This window comes from Brassica napus, chromosome A3, assembly GCF_020379485.1.
Source record: "Brassica napus cultivar Da-Ae chromosome A3, Da-Ae, whole genome shotgun sequence".
Lineage (NCBI taxonomy): Eukaryota > Viridiplantae > Streptophyta > Magnoliopsida > Brassicales > Brassicaceae > Brassica > Brassica napus.
In genome coordinates, this window is record NC_063436.1 from 24086121 (window position 1) to 24103922 (window position 17802).

A 17802-nucleotide genomic window follows, 5' to 3' on the forward strand; every position below is an offset into this window, starting at 1 on the left:
AAAGAATGTTACTATGAGTGGATGTGTCACTACAAGAAAACACGCCGAATTCCGACGGAGATTCCGACGGACGACACAGCCGTCGGACACTTTGGACGGAATTCTGACCGATTTCCGACGAAAACAAAAAATCTGAAGTCGTCGGAATTCCGTCGGCTAATTCCGACGAATTTCCGAGAAAACATGGGTCGTCGGAATATTCCGACGACTTTTCGACGATATTCCGATAAACAATATAACCGTTGTAGTCGTCGAAAAGTCGTCGGAATATTCCGTCAAATTTCCGACGATATGCCGATGAAAAGATATAACCGTTACGGTCGTCGGTATTCCGTCGGTATTTTCCGACGAATTTCCGACGAACCAAGTGACCGTTGCCGACAAATAAATATGACCGTTTTATAGCCGTTCGAGATTGGAAAATACTGACGGAATTCCGACGGAATGCTTAATATCTGTCGGTATTCCGTCGGAAAGTCGTCGGATATCCGTAAGCAATTTCCTATAAATGCAACCCCTCCTCATTCATCTCATTCACACCTCATTCTCTCTTCTTTCTCTTTAGTCATAACAATTCCGTGAAAATCATGTCTTCAGGAGCTTATTATCGTTCGTGGATGGATAAACCTCATTTGGATCCCAACACTAATTTGCTTACGGAAGAATACGTTCAAGGAATTGGAGAATTCATGAGGCTTGTTCAACAGCAACCGGATGCAAAAAGTGGTATGTTAAGATGTCCCTGCTCTACTTGCAATAATAATAAGGTTATAAAAGAATTTGATGTTTGGACTCATTTGTATATGAAAGGGTTTTCACGTAATTATAAAGTTTGGTACCTTCATGGGGAAACTGGTTATGAATATGGTAGTACTAGCGAACCTCAGCCTGTTAGTGAACTTCAGCCTGATATTAGGTTAGAAGAACCTAGAACGGATATAGATTATGGTGTAGGTACTGAGCAGATGGTACATGATCATTATAGAGGGGAAGAACCAAATCCCGAATCTAGGAGATTTTTTGATATGTTAGATGCAGGAAAACAACCTTTGTATCAAAATTGTAGAGATGGTCATTCAGTCTTATCATCTGCAACTAGATTAATGGGTATTAAGACAGACTATAATTTGGCTGAAGAATGCATGGATGCGATTACTGATTTTGTCAAAGGTATTCTACCTGAGGATAACCTTGCACCGGGTTCATACTACGAGGTTCAGAAACTTGTAGCCGGTCTTCAACTACCGTACGAAGTGATAGATGTATGTATTGACAACTGCATGATCTACTGGAGAGCGGATGAGACACGAAATGTATGCAAATTTTGTGGGAAACCTCGTTATCAGGAGACGAGGGGAAGAGTTCCGATCCCGTTCAAAAGAATGTGGTATTTGCCTTTGACGGAAAGATTGAAGAGGTTGTATCAGTGTGAGCGCACAGCAAAAGCAATGAGATGGCATGCAGAGCATTCCACAAATGGTGAGATTAGACATCCTTCAGATGCGAAGGCTTGGAAACATTTCCAGTCAACATATCCAGAATTTGCGGAAGAGAGAAGAAATGTTTATCTTGGATTATCTACTGATGGTTTCAGCCCGTTTGGAAAGCATGGAAGACAGTATTCTCTATGGCCAGTTATCGTGACCCCGTACAACTTACCGCCGAGCTTGTGCATGCGACGAGAGTTTTTGTTTCTCTCAATTCTCGTCCCCGGTCCAGATCATCCTAAAAGATCACTAGATGTGTTTCTTCAACCACTGATATATGAGTTGCAACAACTATGGGCGCATGGTTTTGAGACATACGATGTTTCGTGCAAAGAAAACTTTCAGATGCGGGCAGTACTTATGTGGACAATAAGTGACTTTCCAGCATATGGTATGTTATCTGGATGGACAACACATGGGAGGCTATCATGTCCATATTGTCAAGATGACACCGATGCTTTCCAACTAAAGAACGGAAGGAAAACGTGTTGGTTTGACTGTCACAGACGATTTCTTCCACCTGATCATCCATACCGCAGGAGTAAGACTTCGTTTACGAAGAACAAGCAGGTGTTTGATGGTCCACCTGAGGAAGTTAGTGGGGAAAATTTGTTGAAGCAGTTTAGGGATTTTGATGCAGAAAGGACGCCAGATGTAGGTGGACATGAAAACATTCGAGTCAGTGCGGTTGGAGAGCTACATAACTGGCACAAAAAGAGTATTTTCTGGGATCTGCCATATTGGAAGACTCATCTATTGCGGCATAATTTAGATGTCATGCATATTGAGAAGAACTTCTTCGACAATCTGATGAACACAGTCCTTAACATCCAAGGTAAAACGAAGGATAATTTGAAGTCAAGGTTGGATTTAGTCGATATCTGTGATCGTTCTGAACTTCACGTTGATGAGAACGGTACGGCCCCTTTTCCCATTTATCGGCTGGATGGTGCTAGAAAAGAAGAGTTCTTTGATTGGATTACAGATAAAGTGAAATTTCCTGACGGATATGCATCAAATTTGGGGAACTGCGTTGATAGAAGCGAAGGAAAGTTTAGTGGCTTGAAGAGTCATGATTGTCATGTAATTATGCAGCGCCTCCTCCCGTTTGCTTTTTCAGCATTATTGCCACGTAATGTTCATGAAGCAATTGCAGGGATAAGTGTTTTCTTCCGCGACTTATGCAGCAGAGTAGTGACTGAAGAGGGTATTAATAATTTGAAGACAAACGCACCAGTCAGCATGTGCAACCTTGAGAAGATATTTCCTCCATCATTCTTTGATGTAATGGAACATCTTGCTATTCATCTCGCAAGAGAATTGGAACTTGGTGGTCCTGTGCAGTACAGATGGATGTATATTTTTGAGCGTTATATGCATCATCTGAAGAAGATGGTCAAAAATCAAAGCAGGGTGGAAGGATCTATAGTGGCACAGGTGATCAATGAAGAAACTGCAATCTTTGCTGAAAATTATTTTCCACCAGAAGTGCATACAAAACACCGAAGACCTGCTCGGCATGATGACAGAGGGGAGAGAGCAACATATCATGTTACTGTCCCAAGCATGTTCAAGGAAATAGGACGACTTAGCGGAAAATTCACGAAGCGCAGACTTACGGACACTGAGCACGCTCATTTGCAAACATATTCACGAAGCTGAGGTTGGGGAGTTTGATGAAGATTCAGAAGATTCGGATTAGTTTTTTTTTTTTTTTTTTTCCATTTGGTCCGTCGGAAATCCATCGCAAAATACCGACGAGATAGCGACGATAAAGAGTTTCATGAAAGTCTGGAGATGTCCTCGGTAATTCGTCGCAATATACCGACAACATCCCGACGAACTAACCGAGTTCGTCGGAATGTCGTCGGTACAGTGCGACGAATTACCGAGGACATGTGTTTTTAAAAAGTCCTCGGTAATTCGTCGCAACATACCGACGACATTACGACGAACTCGGTTAGTTCGTCGGGATGTCGTCGGTATATTGCGACGAATTACCGAGGACATGTGTTTTTAAAACATTTCCAACATAAAAATCTATAAATTTATATGCCAAAACTATGAAAATAATACATAATAAGTGTTTAGTATAGTATTAGATCGCAACCGTTCAAATATAACAATTCATAAAAATATTTATGTATGCATATCACATGTTTTCATAACATCTCATCTTAACACTCATATACTTATACAATCACATTCATCTAATCTTACACTACAAAAAATGTTGTTGTATAAATTCGTGTTATCAAAACATTTCTACTGTTAAATCTTTATGAAAATACTATATATATTATCAAAGATTTGGATTTTGCTTTTAGAAACTTGTAACCAACCCTTAAACACTAAAGTCGTCAGTATTCCGTCGGAATGAGTCGTCAGTATTCCGTCGGAATATACTGACGAACTTAATTCCGTCGGAATTGTAATTTACCCGGGAAAACCAAACCGCGTGAAATTTTCGCGGACCGCCAATTGATATATATTTAATGATACCGACGGAATACTGACGAACCCGTATCCGTCGGAATTGTTAAATATAATTACTCATCTTCTTCCTTCTTCGTTATTTCCGCCTCCGGCTCTCTCTCAATTCTCTCCGCGATTTCTCTCCCTTTCACGGCGATTCCGGCCGTTCTCGAGCCCCCATCACCGGCGGCCCCCATTCCGGCCCCCAATCATCTTCCCCAAACCCCAAATCATGTAAGAATCATCCCAACCTTGTTTTATCCCAATTTTTTAGGGTTTTGGAAGTTAGATCTCGGATTTTAGGTTGTTTGATTGAAAATTTTAGGATTGAATGGATAGTTTAGGATATATAAGTTAGGATTGTTGTTTGGATTGTTGTTTAAGTTTTTTTTTGGAATTATTTTGTGTTTTTGTTAAAATTCAAAACGTTTTCCTGTTTTTAAAACGTTTTTTGATTTTTAAAAACGTTTTTCAAGTTTCCAATAATAAACTATGTATAATAAAACGTTTTTAAAAAATTTTAAAAATATTTAACAACATTTTTCTATAATTATAAAAATTTATAATTTTGTATACATATATATATATAAATCATGTATAATAAAAAATTTTAAAATTTTAATAATTTTTTACAAATTTCCAGTAATAAACTATGTATAATAAAACGTTTTTTAAAAATTTTAAAAATATTTAACAACATTTTTCTATAATTATAAAAATTTATAATTTTGTATACATATATATATATAAATCATGTATAATAAAAAATTTTAAAATTTTAATAATTTTTTACAAATTTCCAGTAATAAACTATGTATAATAAAACGTTTTTTAAAAATTTTAAAAATATTTAACAACATTTTTCTGTAATTATAAAAATTTATAATTTTGTATACAATATATATATAATCATGTATAATAAAAAATTTAGTTGTTTTTTTTAAACGTTTATAAAACCTTTTGTAAATATATAAATGAAAACATTAAAAATAGAAATGGTTTGAAAAGATTTTTGATAAATTAATTTTTTTTTAGGTCCGAGGATGTACCCCGCCCCGCAGCCCGTCTTCGACGTAGTTCGGTGAGCAGTTCCCGTGCATCGGGATCGTCTCACGAACAAAACTCGGTTCCCGCATATATTCCCGCTCCAGCTCCCGCTGCCCCTCCCGCTGCTGCTCAACAGGATCCGGGGGTCATGCCAGTTGATCTATTGGTTCAACAACCAGGTCGAGAGCATCTCCCGGTTCTCCATCCCAACCCACGACGAGGACATAGCACTTGGTTAGTATTTTTTTTAATTTGTAGTATTATGTTTTTTTCCATTAATTAACTTGTTAACTAACTTGTATTTTTTTTAAAGGTTCACCAAGTCGAAAAATGGCATTAGCAGGAGCATCAACCAGATGATGTACTCCATGCTTCGTTTTGGATATTCAAAGTGGAGTGTGATTCCTTTCGAAGAACGAGAGTTGTGGTTTCGTCAGTTTGCGGTAAACTCTTCATTTTTTTAAAGTATTTACATTTTTTAAAATATATTTACTTATTAAATTATGTTTGTTTTGTAGCAAGAGTTCAACTGGCACTCCGATCTCACGGAAACAGTCCGTAAGAAATTCAACGAAAAAGCCATGGACTCTTATACGAAGCAGATAAACGCGTGGAAGACAGTTTGGCAGAAGAACAAGAGGCCACGGTTCATCAACGGGACGGTGTGGGAGCAGTTGATAGCTCATTGGGAGAAGGAAGAAACTGCAGAGACGTCTTCTAGGAACTCCAAGAACCGGAAGAGCGATCGTGGCGGGAAAGGTATGTATGTGCACAACCTCGGCGCTTGCTCTATGTCTACTAAGGAAGATGAACTTGTAAGTTTTTTTTAATTATTTATCTTTATATTTTTTAAATAAATATTTTATATATTCCTTGGCTAATAATGGCGGTTTTTTAGATCGAAGAAAATGACGGTAATCCCGTTGATCGTCTCCAACTCATTAAGGTGGCTCACACTAACAAGAAGACAGGTCAAATTCAGGATCCCGTGATCAAAGGTGTCGTTGATTTGGTGGAAGCTGAAATAGCAACTCAATCTCAGCCTCTCTCTGATGACGGCGATTCTACGGGAGCTTCAACCAACTTGTCCCTATTGCAAATAAATGAGATGGTTGAAAAGGTAATTTTTTTTATTAATATATTTTTTTATAATGTCGATTACTAATTTGTCTATATTTACTAACTTTAAATATTTTTGTAGGCGGTTCCTAAAAGGAAAGGAGGCCGTTTAGTTGGGTTGGCCCGCCGTGCTTCTTCGTATCCGGCGTCTTCTTCGCAAGCTCCGTATGCCGATCCCATGATTCTCGAGGAGCTACATGACAAAGATGAACGGATTGGGGCATTGGAGGAGCAGAACACCACTATCCTTTCGGAGAATGCCACTATCCGTTCGGAGAATGCCACTATCCTTGCTGAGCTGGCATCCCAGAAGAAGTTCAACGCCGAGATAATGCAGAAGCTAGATCGTTTGATGTCTTCGAGTTCTTAGTTTTTTTCAGCTTTTTAAAACTGTCTGAATGTTTTTTTCTTTCGTTTTGCATGAATTTTAAATTTTCTGAATGTTTTTTTTCTATTTCGGTTTGTATGAATTTAAATTCTATAATATTATTAGTTTTAAATTTCAGATTTTATTTATTTATTAATTAATTTTTCATATAAAAAATATATATAAAAATGCAAAATTAATTCGTATTATTAAAATTGACATTTTCCGAGGAACTAAGTTCTCGGTAAATACCGACGGAGTATGACTCGTCGGTAAATACCGACGGACTATGATTCGTCGGAACATACCGACGAATGGTGAGTCGTCGGAATTTACCGACGAATCGTAATCCGTCGGTATTTACCGACGAGTCATATTCCGTCGGTATTTACCGACGAATCAGACTCCGTCGGTATTTACCGAGAACTTAGTTCGTCGGAATCTTCGGAGGATCCGTCTCCGTCGGTATATAGTTTTTCCGATGAACTCTAGTCTCGTGTGTCCGCATCGGAATATTGTCGGAAGTTCGTCAGAATGTTATTTCTCGGTATTCGTCAGAAAGTCGTCGGAAATTCTGACGAAATTCCGACGAATTCTTTTTTTCCGACGAAATGATACCGACGAACGCCTTCGTCAGAAATGCGTCGGAATAGGCCTTTTCCGACGAACTTCCGACGATTTTGGCCATCAGAATCTCTTTGTTTTCTTGTAGTGTGTACACAATCCAAACACATCGTTGATCTCAAAGAAGTGCTCATGAGCCAACGATCCAACGCCTACGATCATCACAAACTTGAAGAACTCGTTGGTAGAATCGTCAACGACTTCCAAAAATACGCCGACAAACGATCGGAGCTGGCCGACCGAAGCTGCTCTTGCTACTTTGCACCGTCGTGGAACTCTTCTCTAGAGAATGGTCTTCTATGGATGGGAGGGTGTCGTCCTTCATCGTTCATGAGAATCATATACGCTCTATGTGGCTCCCATGCAGAAACTCAGCTTTCTCAGTATCTCCTCAAGATGGATGGAGAAGTCGTTGATGGGCATGACGGTGATAGTTCCATGAGCGAACTAAACGCAACGCAGCTTGCGAAAATCAATGACTTGCATGTGGAGGTGATAGCTAAAGAAGATAAGTTATCGAAGCTTTCCGCAAATATGCAAGAGGATGTTGCTGATATGCCAATAGCCGTCACGGCTTTCTCGAGTGACTCGGTTGAAGCTGACGTGGCTGTTGAAGATGCTTTAGATAAGCATGAAGAGGGCATGGCGGTTTTAATAGCGGATGCTGATAAGCTGAGGCTAGAGACACTTAAGAAGATCGTGGAGGTTTTGACGCCGGTTCAAGCGGCGGAGTTTTTGCTCTCCGGGAAAAGATTACACGTGTCGCTGCACGAGTGGGGGAGAGTTAGAGAAGAGCGTCGTTTTGGGTGTGCACGTGCGGAGGATGCTGCCCCTGCTAGAGGTGGAGCTGGGAAGTCCAAGAGATCAGCCACTTGTTGATGTATGAGTGCGAGAGTCCTGTAAGGTTTAATATATAATCGTGTAATATTTTTGGTCTAAGTAGACATGAGATCATCTTAAGCATCTTTATATAATATTTTGGTCTAAGAGGTCATCTTAAGCGTCTTTATATAAAATGTTGTGTAATATTTTGGTCTAAGTTTTTTCAAAAAAAAAAAAAAAAAATTTGGTATAAGTAGACATGAGAAATCATGTTGTCTTTATGTGCGTGTGAGGGAGAGAGTCGTAGTTACGAGACGCATAAAATTTTGCTTTTGTCTTATATATAAAGAATAACAAAAGCTGTAAAGCGTCAAGAGACGACTCTCTTAGTTATGAATGCACAAATAAGTTATGGATCTAAATGTCAAGATTAATTTTGTTTTCTTTTTTGCAAACGTTAATTTTTTTTGCTTTCTTAATAAATTATCAAATTTAAATCTGATTTTTAGATGTCAAGAGCATACTACCTCCAAGGCTCCAACGATAATAATGACCAACTTTAATAATTATTTTGGAAAATATATTTGAATTTTGAAATATTTAACCAAAAACGTAATAGCCTTAAAGTAAAGTAATACTGCAACAACAGTGTACATCGGCAATTGGTATTTTAGGGCATGTTTAATGAGAGGTTCTTAAGATAAAAATTTTTAGTTTTTTTTAGTTAAACTATAAAAAACGGATTCTTATATTCCGCTAAAAACTTCTCGTTAAACATGTTCTTATGAAAATTAAAGGTGGCTCCCTATTGTGATTATGACATTTGAATATTTCTTTTCTATCCAAAGTAGAAAACAGGCATGTACATCGGATATATACAAATGGGTAAAAAGATAGAGATATTTATGAATCAAACAAACCAAAGACTCGAACGTTCAAAGATGACATATGTACATTTTCTGGAGTAAAGTAAAGTGACAACTACATCAACTTGTTACTTGTTCTCAGCACGTCAGCAAGATCACTAGTGCAAAAGATCTAACTCGGTTGATATTTATATGACATATCAAAGACATTTCTTATCCATGACCGGTCATGGCTAAACCAAGTGAAACATTAGCTTATAACCTATAAAACTTTTTAAATTTTATTAATTTATTTTAAAAAATATTATAACTTTCACTAAATCGTCTAGCCCCCAATATTTTGGGGACGTTTTAATCGAATTGTCATTCATCAAAGATGCGTTGTTCTGTTACCACTATTGTTACTATTATTATTTATGCATTTTAAAAAAAAATTCTTATACTAATAAGTAAAAATAAATGTGCTTTAATGGGGGACATGTCACTCACGAGTCACGAGACTCGCAATAACCATCGTTCCGTGAAGAAAAGAGGAGGCAGATTCGAATTTCTGGCTATAAATATGATAATTTCTGTTTCTTATTTCCCAACAAGTTACTAGTCAATTTTTTTGTTTTTAACTTTTCGGTGGGCAAAACCAGGTTTGCTAGTATTGCCTTATTCATTTTTTTCTCAAACACTAGAAGTAAAAAGAAAAACAGATTATCATTAGACTGATTATCATTAAGCACGTTCAGAGAAAAGCTCCAAATTAAAGAACATACCGGTTAGTTATATCATCAATGCATCATCATTCAAATCAACTTCACAAATATATATGCTTTACTACACTCGCATGTAGAATCGAACAAGCTTAGCCACATCAAGGAGAACACTTTTTTCTTGTATGTGATTGTCAAGTCAAATCAAATCATAAAAATATAACAATCTCCTAAAATAGAAAAACCTAGACAAACTGCTTTCAACTCGAAACTAACTTCTTTCACACAATGACCAACATTTCACATGGTTCCTCTCAATTTCTTTACCCACAAATAGTTAAAACTCCTGTCACAAAGCTTCTCTATCTTAATTTCCGCCACAAACTATTTAAGAATCAAGAAAAATATATTTTCTTTTTGTCTCATTTTAAGCAAATAAACAACAAACCAGAAACAAAAACAAAATTTCACAGACAAAACCAGTATCAAGCTTCAAGCAACAGAAAGAGGATTCTTGAGAAGAAGAAAGTAAAGTTTCTTTTATTTGGCTGTTTTATATATATTAAACTATTAAAGCTCGGATGCGAAATTGTTTACGGAAGTTAGTAAAAACATAATTTAAAATCTGTATCGTATTTCTCTAACGATCCCTCCAACAGAAGCATAACATATATAATGCTACATAATTTGATTCTACATTTCACAACCCTAAACCCAAATCTTCCACAAGGAGATAATCAAAACGTATACATATCCCTCATGATCTCTGTAGTTTTTGGCCTTTTATCTTCTATTCAGTGTCAGAAGGCAAGAAACAAACCGGTGGAATTCACGACTGCAGTCGCGGCTTCATCAAACCGCTGAAACTGTCACAGTCACAAACTTTTTTACTTCATCAGCTATTCTTCAACTTAGGTTAGTAATATACTGATAGAAAAACGAGAGTCGATTCACTTCAGAACCGGAAAAGATATTTAAATATTTTCAAAATGATGTAATAAAAAAAAATTTAACCAAGTCATACTGACTTGCTGGTAAAAAGATTGCGGCCTGAGCTTTCGCTTTAAGTTTGAATATCATTAGCCACTTAGCCGCCCATTAAGTAGATTTAATCGTTTACGCATACCCGAATGTTAGGTCTCGTGGAATTAGTGTTTGAGCATAGAAACCCTTTGAAATGTTATTAACACATATATATATTAGTTAAGTATAACAAATTTAAGAAATTAATTGGAGATGTTCTAATGTATTCGAAAACACTATGATGTATCGCCAAAAACACACCAAACCATATAGCCGTAGACGGTAGTAATTCTTTAAACATGCGACTAGATAACTAACCGTCTGCACAAAATTTGGTCGCATGTCATGTACACTAATCTTTTGTCTTTATGTTGGTTAAATATGTAAAGGCCTTAGTAAGACAAAGCCCATTCTAGAGCAAGGGACTTCTTTCTCTCCTCTCTTCGTATTCTAACGGAGATGAAGCTTTCTCTGGTGCTCTACCAGTTTTTTGACTCCGGGAGATGAATGTTCTTCTAGCTTCGTCATCGTCGGCTTTTAATTTCTGAGAGATAGAGGCTTCCGAAGCTCTGCGCCGCCGACAATATAGAAGTGATACGATCGATGGTTCCATTAGCTTTTGATTCTCTGGGAGATGGGAGAGATCTCGACTGGGTCGATTGGATGCTCTCCGCTACACGGAATCTAGGCAAGGAAGGTGTATGCATGGTTGGTAGTTGGGTTTTTTTTCCTCAGATGAGATCTCGATTGTTCGATGAAGCTCTCCGTGGAAGACAATTAATCGACGATGGGTTCGTGGCGCAGGGTTTCTATTCCGGTGATACTACGGTGAAACACCGATGATGGCTCCGCGATGAAACTCGAAGCAATGAAGGTGCAGAGGTGTCGCGAAACACGTGTTCCTCATCGATGAGGAGTTCAACACGTGGTACGGTCCTGCTAATACTTTGACACGTGGATTGAGTGAAGCCTAGTGGGCTTGGGTTACAGTAGTTGGGCTTATGGTGCCGGGTAATAGGGGGTACAGTTCGGGTTAAATGTCTTGGACTTTAGTCCCAACTGGTTTCTTTTAGTTTTGCCCTTTCGGACCTTTTGTTTTATGTATGGGTTATTGGGTTTAGACCCATTAATATCAATAATAATAGATGGAAAAAAGAGAAAAAAAGCCCATTCTTCGCGAGTCGTAAGCAGTATTCATGGTGGGCTCAAGTTTCTAGTCGTTCCATTGAAGCTTTTTGAATGCAAGAACAGACAATTGTCAACATCGAAGACGAGTTCCCTGTGAGAGTTTTATGCTCGGTTCTAGTTGTTCATAAGAAGTTTGAAGCTTTGACCAGGCCATCTTCGTACCACCGACTACCAACCCAAACCTTACCCACCAGTCAATCTATTTTTTTTTTTGCTAAAATCTGGACACCAGTCAACCTATTATTAAACTCATTTTGCAAGTTTCGTTCATGTTTAGTTGTAACCTATATAAATCTTAACAAATTGTTTACAATCAATGAAATCTGCAGCTAAAACCGAATGTATATGAGCATTAAAATTGGTTGCTCCGGATTTCATTAATTAAAAATAATTTGTTAAGATTTATATAGGTTACAATGTGAATGAAACTTGAATAATAAGTATATTAACATGTGAATTATTATGCCTTAAAATAATATACAATAATATGTAATGTAAATCCATACAGCCAAAAGTATGTATGTCCCATGCATAATTGAACAAAAGGAAACATATATTAATATAATAATATGTTTTTGTTGTCATCTGCAGATACTAGTATACTACTGTTATCAGTTTATCATTGATTGTTATAGATTGATGTTTCCAGACCAAAAAAATACTATAAAGAAAAAAAAACAAACACGATAAGTGAAGCTACACCATTAGCCCATTAGGTAATAATTAAAGACCAAAGAAACATAAAATATTTCTTTTTTTCTTTCATGAATGTCAAAAAAAGTTTTCGGACCACATGGTCAAACTTGGATTATTGACAATTTTCGGACCACAGGGTCAAACTTTGTTCCAGTTCATCCTGCTCTAACTTTTTTTAAAATATTATTACCTAGAATGTTTTAGACCACAAATGTGGAAATAATCATATTTGATTGAATGTTGTAAAATGATGTGAAATTGTAACTATCAGATGCATAATTATTGTTATTAATTTTTGGCTTGATTTTTATTTTGTATTCGTTGGTAAAGATTACCTTGGATAATTATACCAATAAATAGTGAGTGTTATTTTTACATTTCACTTTATTAAATCAAAAGACAATTCTAGCATCTAATATTTTCTATTCATTAGGTACCTGATAATACCAGTTTAGACCTCAACCAACCGATTCAAATCTGGCGGACGACAACATCTATGAATGCTTTTGATCACGAAATAAATTTCCATACAGAAGAGTCATTGCCTACGTAAACTTGAGGGTGTTTATGTAACTTTCTCTTAATAAGCGAAAATTAATTAAAAAAACACGAAAGAGGATGGCGAAGAAAACGGAAACTATAGAGAAATAAAAGGAGCTGGATTCACATGGCCTTTGTTCTTTCTCTCTCATATCTCTCTCTCTCCACCATGATCATTACCAACAAAACTGATTGAAACCCACGTGTTCTCTCTCTCTCTCTCTCTCTCTATCACTCTTCTCTACCTCCAACGCCATGGCTGACGATAAGGTAAGCTACTTCGTTTCCCTTTCTCTTGTCTTTCAGACAAGATATTTTTTTTTTACTAAAAGATCCTGTCTTTATTGTTTTCCACATTTAACCTTTCAGTTAGTTGTCTTTGCGTAAACAGCTTTGGTCGGAGAATCTTGTTCCTACAAAGATTTTTTTTAAAAATTTGGATAACAAATCTCTAGCTAGTTTTCTTGAAGTTTAAAGGTTTTCAAGTTGTGGGTTTATCAAAATTTGGATAATAAATGGCTTTTGAGTTATAACCTTCTGAGATGTGTAAATTAAGCATTTTTTTTGGTCTCAGGGTTTTGTGAATTTAGCTCTGTTTAGATAATCCATGGTTATAGATCTAAATCTTAATTTAAATCCACAGTTGCTAGATCCAGAATTGAACATATATTCATTCTTATTTTGTTTTGTTAACCTTTTCCTTTCGCGTGACAAAAGTATATTATATAATATGCTTTTTATCTACTAAAGAAAATTCATTCTGCGTAACGGCTATTTCTTAACCAATCTTTTTTGACTAGTAAAAATATTCCGTTTGATTCTCAGACAAGCATTATGCTTTTTAGCTTTTGTCTGTTGGGTTCTTAAGTAGAATCAATGGTTTACTTGCATGACCTTTAGAAGCTTGTTTCTTACAGGAGATGCCGGCTGCTGTAGTTGATGGACATGACCAAGTCACTGGTCACATAATCTCCACCACCATCGGTGGCAAAAACGGAGAACCTAAACAGACAATAAGTTACATGGCGGAGCGAGTCGTGGGCACAGGCTCCTTCGGGATAGTGTTCCAAGCAAAGTGTTTGGAGACAGGAGAGACCGTGGCGATCAAGAAGGTTCTGCAAGACAGGAGATACAAGAACCGAGAGCTTCAGCTGATGCGTGTGATGGACCATCCGAACGTGGTTCGTTTGAAACATTGCTTCTTCTCGACCACGAGTAAAGACGAGCTTTTCCTTAATCTGGTTATGGAGTATGTCCCTGAGAGCTTGTACCGTGTTCTGAAACATTACAGCACTGCGAACCAGAGAATGCCTCTTGTCTACGTTAAACTCTACATGTACCAGATCTTTAGGGGACTTGCTTACGTTCACAATGTTGCTGGAGTTTGCCATAGAGATCTAAAGCCGCAGAATCTTCTGGTATGCGTTTAACATTCAAGATTCATCAACTCTTGTGTTTAACATGTCCCTTTTTGTACAGGTTGATCCTCTTACACATCAAGTCAAGATATGTGACTTTGGTAGTGCGAAACAGCTTGTAAGACTTAAAACTCTTTTTAACTTGTAGCTTTCTTTGTTTTGTGTGATCTCTTATCATTTACTTGGTGGCATCAGGTTAAAGGTGAAGCCAACATATCTTACATATGTTCAAGATTCTACCGTGCACCTGAACTTATATTCGGTGCTACCGAGTACACAACTTCAATTGATATCTGGTCTGCTGGTTGTGTCCTTGCTGAGCTTCTTCTTGGTCAGGTAAAAACCAAAATTTTCACTACTCAACTTCTTTAAGTGTCCATTGTATCCTCCTTATGACTCATTATGTGATTTTGCATGCAGCCATTATTCCCTGGAGAGAATGCTGTTGATCAGCTAGTTGAAATCATCAAAGTAAGAATCTCTAAACCAATGATATTTTTGCAAAACTACAAATCCTCATTGTGTATGGCTGCTTGGAAACAGGTTCTTGGTACACCAACTCGAGAAGAGATCCGTTGTATGAATCCACACTACACAGACTTTAGGTTCCCACAGATTAAAGCACATCCTTGGCACAAGATTTTCCATAAACGGATGCCTCCAGAAGCTATTGATTTTGCGTCAAGGCTGCTTCAGTACTCTCCTAGTCTTAGATGCACAGCGGTGAGCATTGTTGCTCTCTTAAAAAATTCTTCAGTCTCTTGAGAATCCACCAACTGAATGTTTAATAATATGTCTAATTTCAGCTGGAAGCTTGTGCACATCCGTTCTTTGATGAACTGAGAGAACCAAATGCTCGTTTACCAAACGGACGGCCTTTCCCGCCTCTCTTCAACTTCAAACAGGAGGTAGCTGGAGCATCACCTGAGCTGGTCAACAAGTTGATTCCAGACCATATCAAGAGACAGTTGGGTCTAAGTTTCTTGAATCAGTCTGGAACTTAAAAGGAACAATAGACAAGAAGTTTTTTTAATATAAATGTACACATAGTTGAAGGCAAAGTGGAGGACACATAGTTCGAAGTTTTGATGGTGAAAGAAAGCTTGTACACAGCCTGACTTCCCCAAATCTGCAAGAGAAGCCGATTCAGTTGTATCTTCTTCTTTCTCCTCTATTTTGCTTCATTCTTTCTGCATCTGTAAATGAGTTTAGTCAAGAGTTTTCTTATATAGTAAAGTTTGAGCAGAAGGTGAAAGTATCTTAGTCAAAGAGATCCATAGTCTTACCACAAGAGGAAGGCTCTCGATTTTTTGTTTTGTTTCTTTCCTCCTCTTGAATGTTTGTCTTCTTCTGTTTTGTTGCTATTACCAAAATTTATGATAATGGTTTGATTATGGCTCTCTTTCTTACCAAAGGCTAATCTCAATACTTTTTCTCTTTTTGCATTAAGAGATGTTACTCTTTGTAGTTTAGTGGGATTGTTAGTTTGTATATTTTAATGAATTTAGAAATTCTAAATTTTGATGCTATTTGCTATATGATTTAACCTTCAAATCATGTACTATACAGTCATACTGGTTTATGAAATGGTTTATTTATATGTGATTAGCAAAGACAAATCTAAAGACCCTTTTTGTTTTTCTCTTCTGCATTAAGAGAGTTTTTCCGCTATATTTATGGTTTGCTAAGCTAACAACAATTCCGTTGTAGTCTAGCTGGTCAGGATACTCGGCTCTCACCCGAGAGACCCGGGTTCGAGTCCCGGCAACGGAGTTAATTTTTTAATTTGCCATACGTTGAGCGGGGCACTCTCGTCATTACATCTAGAACAAACCCTAAAGCGTCTCTCATATAACACCAGACTTCACAGCCGTCACTGCCACTCTTCTCTGCTCATCTCCACCCTCAATCTTGAATCCCTTAATCCCAAAATGGTACCTTTGCTCAAACTCTTGTATCCTCTAGATTTCTTCTTGCTTCTATGTTCCGTTCGAAAAGATTTCATTTTTTTAAGAATTTGAACTTACTTGTACTGTGATGCAGGCGTCAGAGAAGAAGCTCTCGAACCCTATGAGGGACATCAAGGTCCAGAAGCTCGTTCTCAACATCTCTGTTGGTGAGAGCGGTGATCGTCTCACTCGTGCCTCCAAGGTTCGTTAGTATTTTAAAAAAATCAAGTCTTTATTACTGTTTAGCATCATTGAAATGGGTCGTTAGTTTTGTCTGAACGAGGGTTTTTGGTAATTTTGTTTAGGTGTTGGAACAGCTCAGTGGTCAAACCCCTGTCTTCTCCAAGGGTATGTCTGAGCGTTTTAATTATATGTTGTGTCTGTAATTTTGAGAATGTGGAGTTTAGTTTTAGCGTGTGGTTGTTGATTGTGAACAGCGAGGTACACTGTGAGGTCTTTCGGGATCAGGCGTAACGAGAAGATTGCTTGCTACGTCACCGTGAGGGGAGACAAGGCCATGCAGCTTCTTGAGAGCGGATTGAAAGTGAAGGAGTACGAGCTCCTGAGGAGGAACTTCAGTGACACTGGCTGCTTTGGGTTCGGTATCCAGGAGCACATTGATCTTGGAATCAAGTAAGTGTGTATGTTTGGCTCATTTGGTTATGAAACAATGTGCTAATAATCATTCTGCGTTATTTGTTCTTAGGTACGATCCTTCCACTGGTATCTATGGAATGGACTTCTATGTTGTTCTTGAACGCCCGGGGTACCGTGTTGCTCGTCGCCGTAGGTGCAAGACTCGCGTTGGGATTCAACATAGAGTCACAAAGGATGATGCCATGAAGTGGTTCCAAGTGAAGTACGAAGGTGTTATCCTCAACAAGTCTCAGAACATCACTGGTTGAAGAGTTTGTTTCTATTTTGTTTTGTGGTGTTAGCTCTTGTCTCAGAACATCGCCTTGGGATTTCTTGTTTTTTTGTATCTTTTTTTTAACTTCAGTTGGTTTAGAATCTGAGTACCCTCGAGATATCAACAATTTTTAGAGGTTTATCATTATCAATTTTAAACAATCTCTATGCTTTAAACTACTCCAATCCAGAATCTTACTCTTCTTTAGCTTTTAGTTCTGCAAGTTTCATAATCAATGGAGTTTTCTCTTCCTTCTGCGTCATTTCTTCTAAAGCTTTATGGCTATTTGTTATTTTGAAGCTTACCTCTTGGACCTAAAGTAGAAGGTCGAGCTACTTGTCTCTTTGGTAGCCCCACGTGGTCTAAATTTCTAAGCCCACTTAATCCCATCAATTAAGTTGTATCAAATTACAAATGATTAGTACAACCTCTTACATAAGAAATTACGAATGCAGAAAATCTAGCATAGATGATACTATCCTTTTTTAACGTCAAAACGAAGAGATCTCTCTTCTTGAATCCATTAATTAGACTATAGACCTTAAAGCTAAATGGTCAAGACACTCCTTA

General features: G+C 37.5%; 3 protein-coding genes and 1 non-coding gene across 5 annotated transcripts; all 4 read left to right on the forward strand.

Moving 5' to 3' along the window:
* The first annotated feature begins 6950 nt into the window (after positions 1 to 6950).
* Positions 6951 to 8154, forward strand: LOC125607117 (protein DOG1-like 3). Its single transcript, XM_048776858.1, has one exon. The coding sequence runs from the start codon at positions 7135 to 7137 to the stop codon at positions 7996 to 7998; it is 864 nt and encodes a 287-aa protein (XP_048632815.1). The 5' UTR covers positions 6951 to 7134; the 3' UTR covers positions 7999 to 8154.
* A 4867-nt stretch (positions 8155 to 13021) lies between these two features.
* LOC106404220 (shaggy-related protein kinase eta) lies at positions 13022 to 15767 on the forward strand. The gene is made up of 7 exons (XM_048776860.1): positions 13022 to 13225; positions 13873 to 14373; positions 14435 to 14491; positions 14569 to 14709; positions 14794 to 14844; positions 14917 to 15096; positions 15180 to 15767. Exons 1-7 carry the CDS (start codon positions 13211 to 13213, stop codon positions 15375 to 15377), a joined length of 1143 nt encoding a protein of 380 aa, XP_048632817.1. The 5' UTR covers positions 13022 to 13210; the 3' UTR covers positions 15378 to 15767.
* Positions 15768 to 16073: 306 nt separating this feature from the next.
* On the forward strand, positions 16074 to 16146 carry TRNAE-CUC. Its single transcript has one exon. It is a non-coding gene; the product is annotated as a tRNA-Glu (tRNA).
* A 14-nt stretch (positions 16147 to 16160) lies between these two features.
* Positions 16161 to 17411, forward strand: LOC106431802 (60S ribosomal protein L11-2). Of its 2 annotated transcripts, XM_013872627.3 has the most exons (5): positions 16161 to 16307; positions 16417 to 16524; positions 16628 to 16670; positions 16760 to 16955; positions 17029 to 17411. In XM_013872627.3, the coding sequence occupies exons 1-5, from the start codon at positions 16305 to 16307 to the stop codon at positions 17225 to 17227; spliced, it is 549 nt and encodes a 182-aa protein (XP_013728081.1). In that variant the 5' UTR covers positions 16161 to 16304; the 3' UTR covers positions 17228 to 17411. The 2 variants fall into 2 exon arrangements, with proteins under 2 accessions (XP_013728081.1, XP_013728080.2); XM_013872626.3 differs by lacking the exon at positions 16161 to 16307 and having other exon boundaries at positions 16411 to 16524.
* The last annotated feature ends 391 nt before the right edge of the window (positions 17412 to 17802 follow it).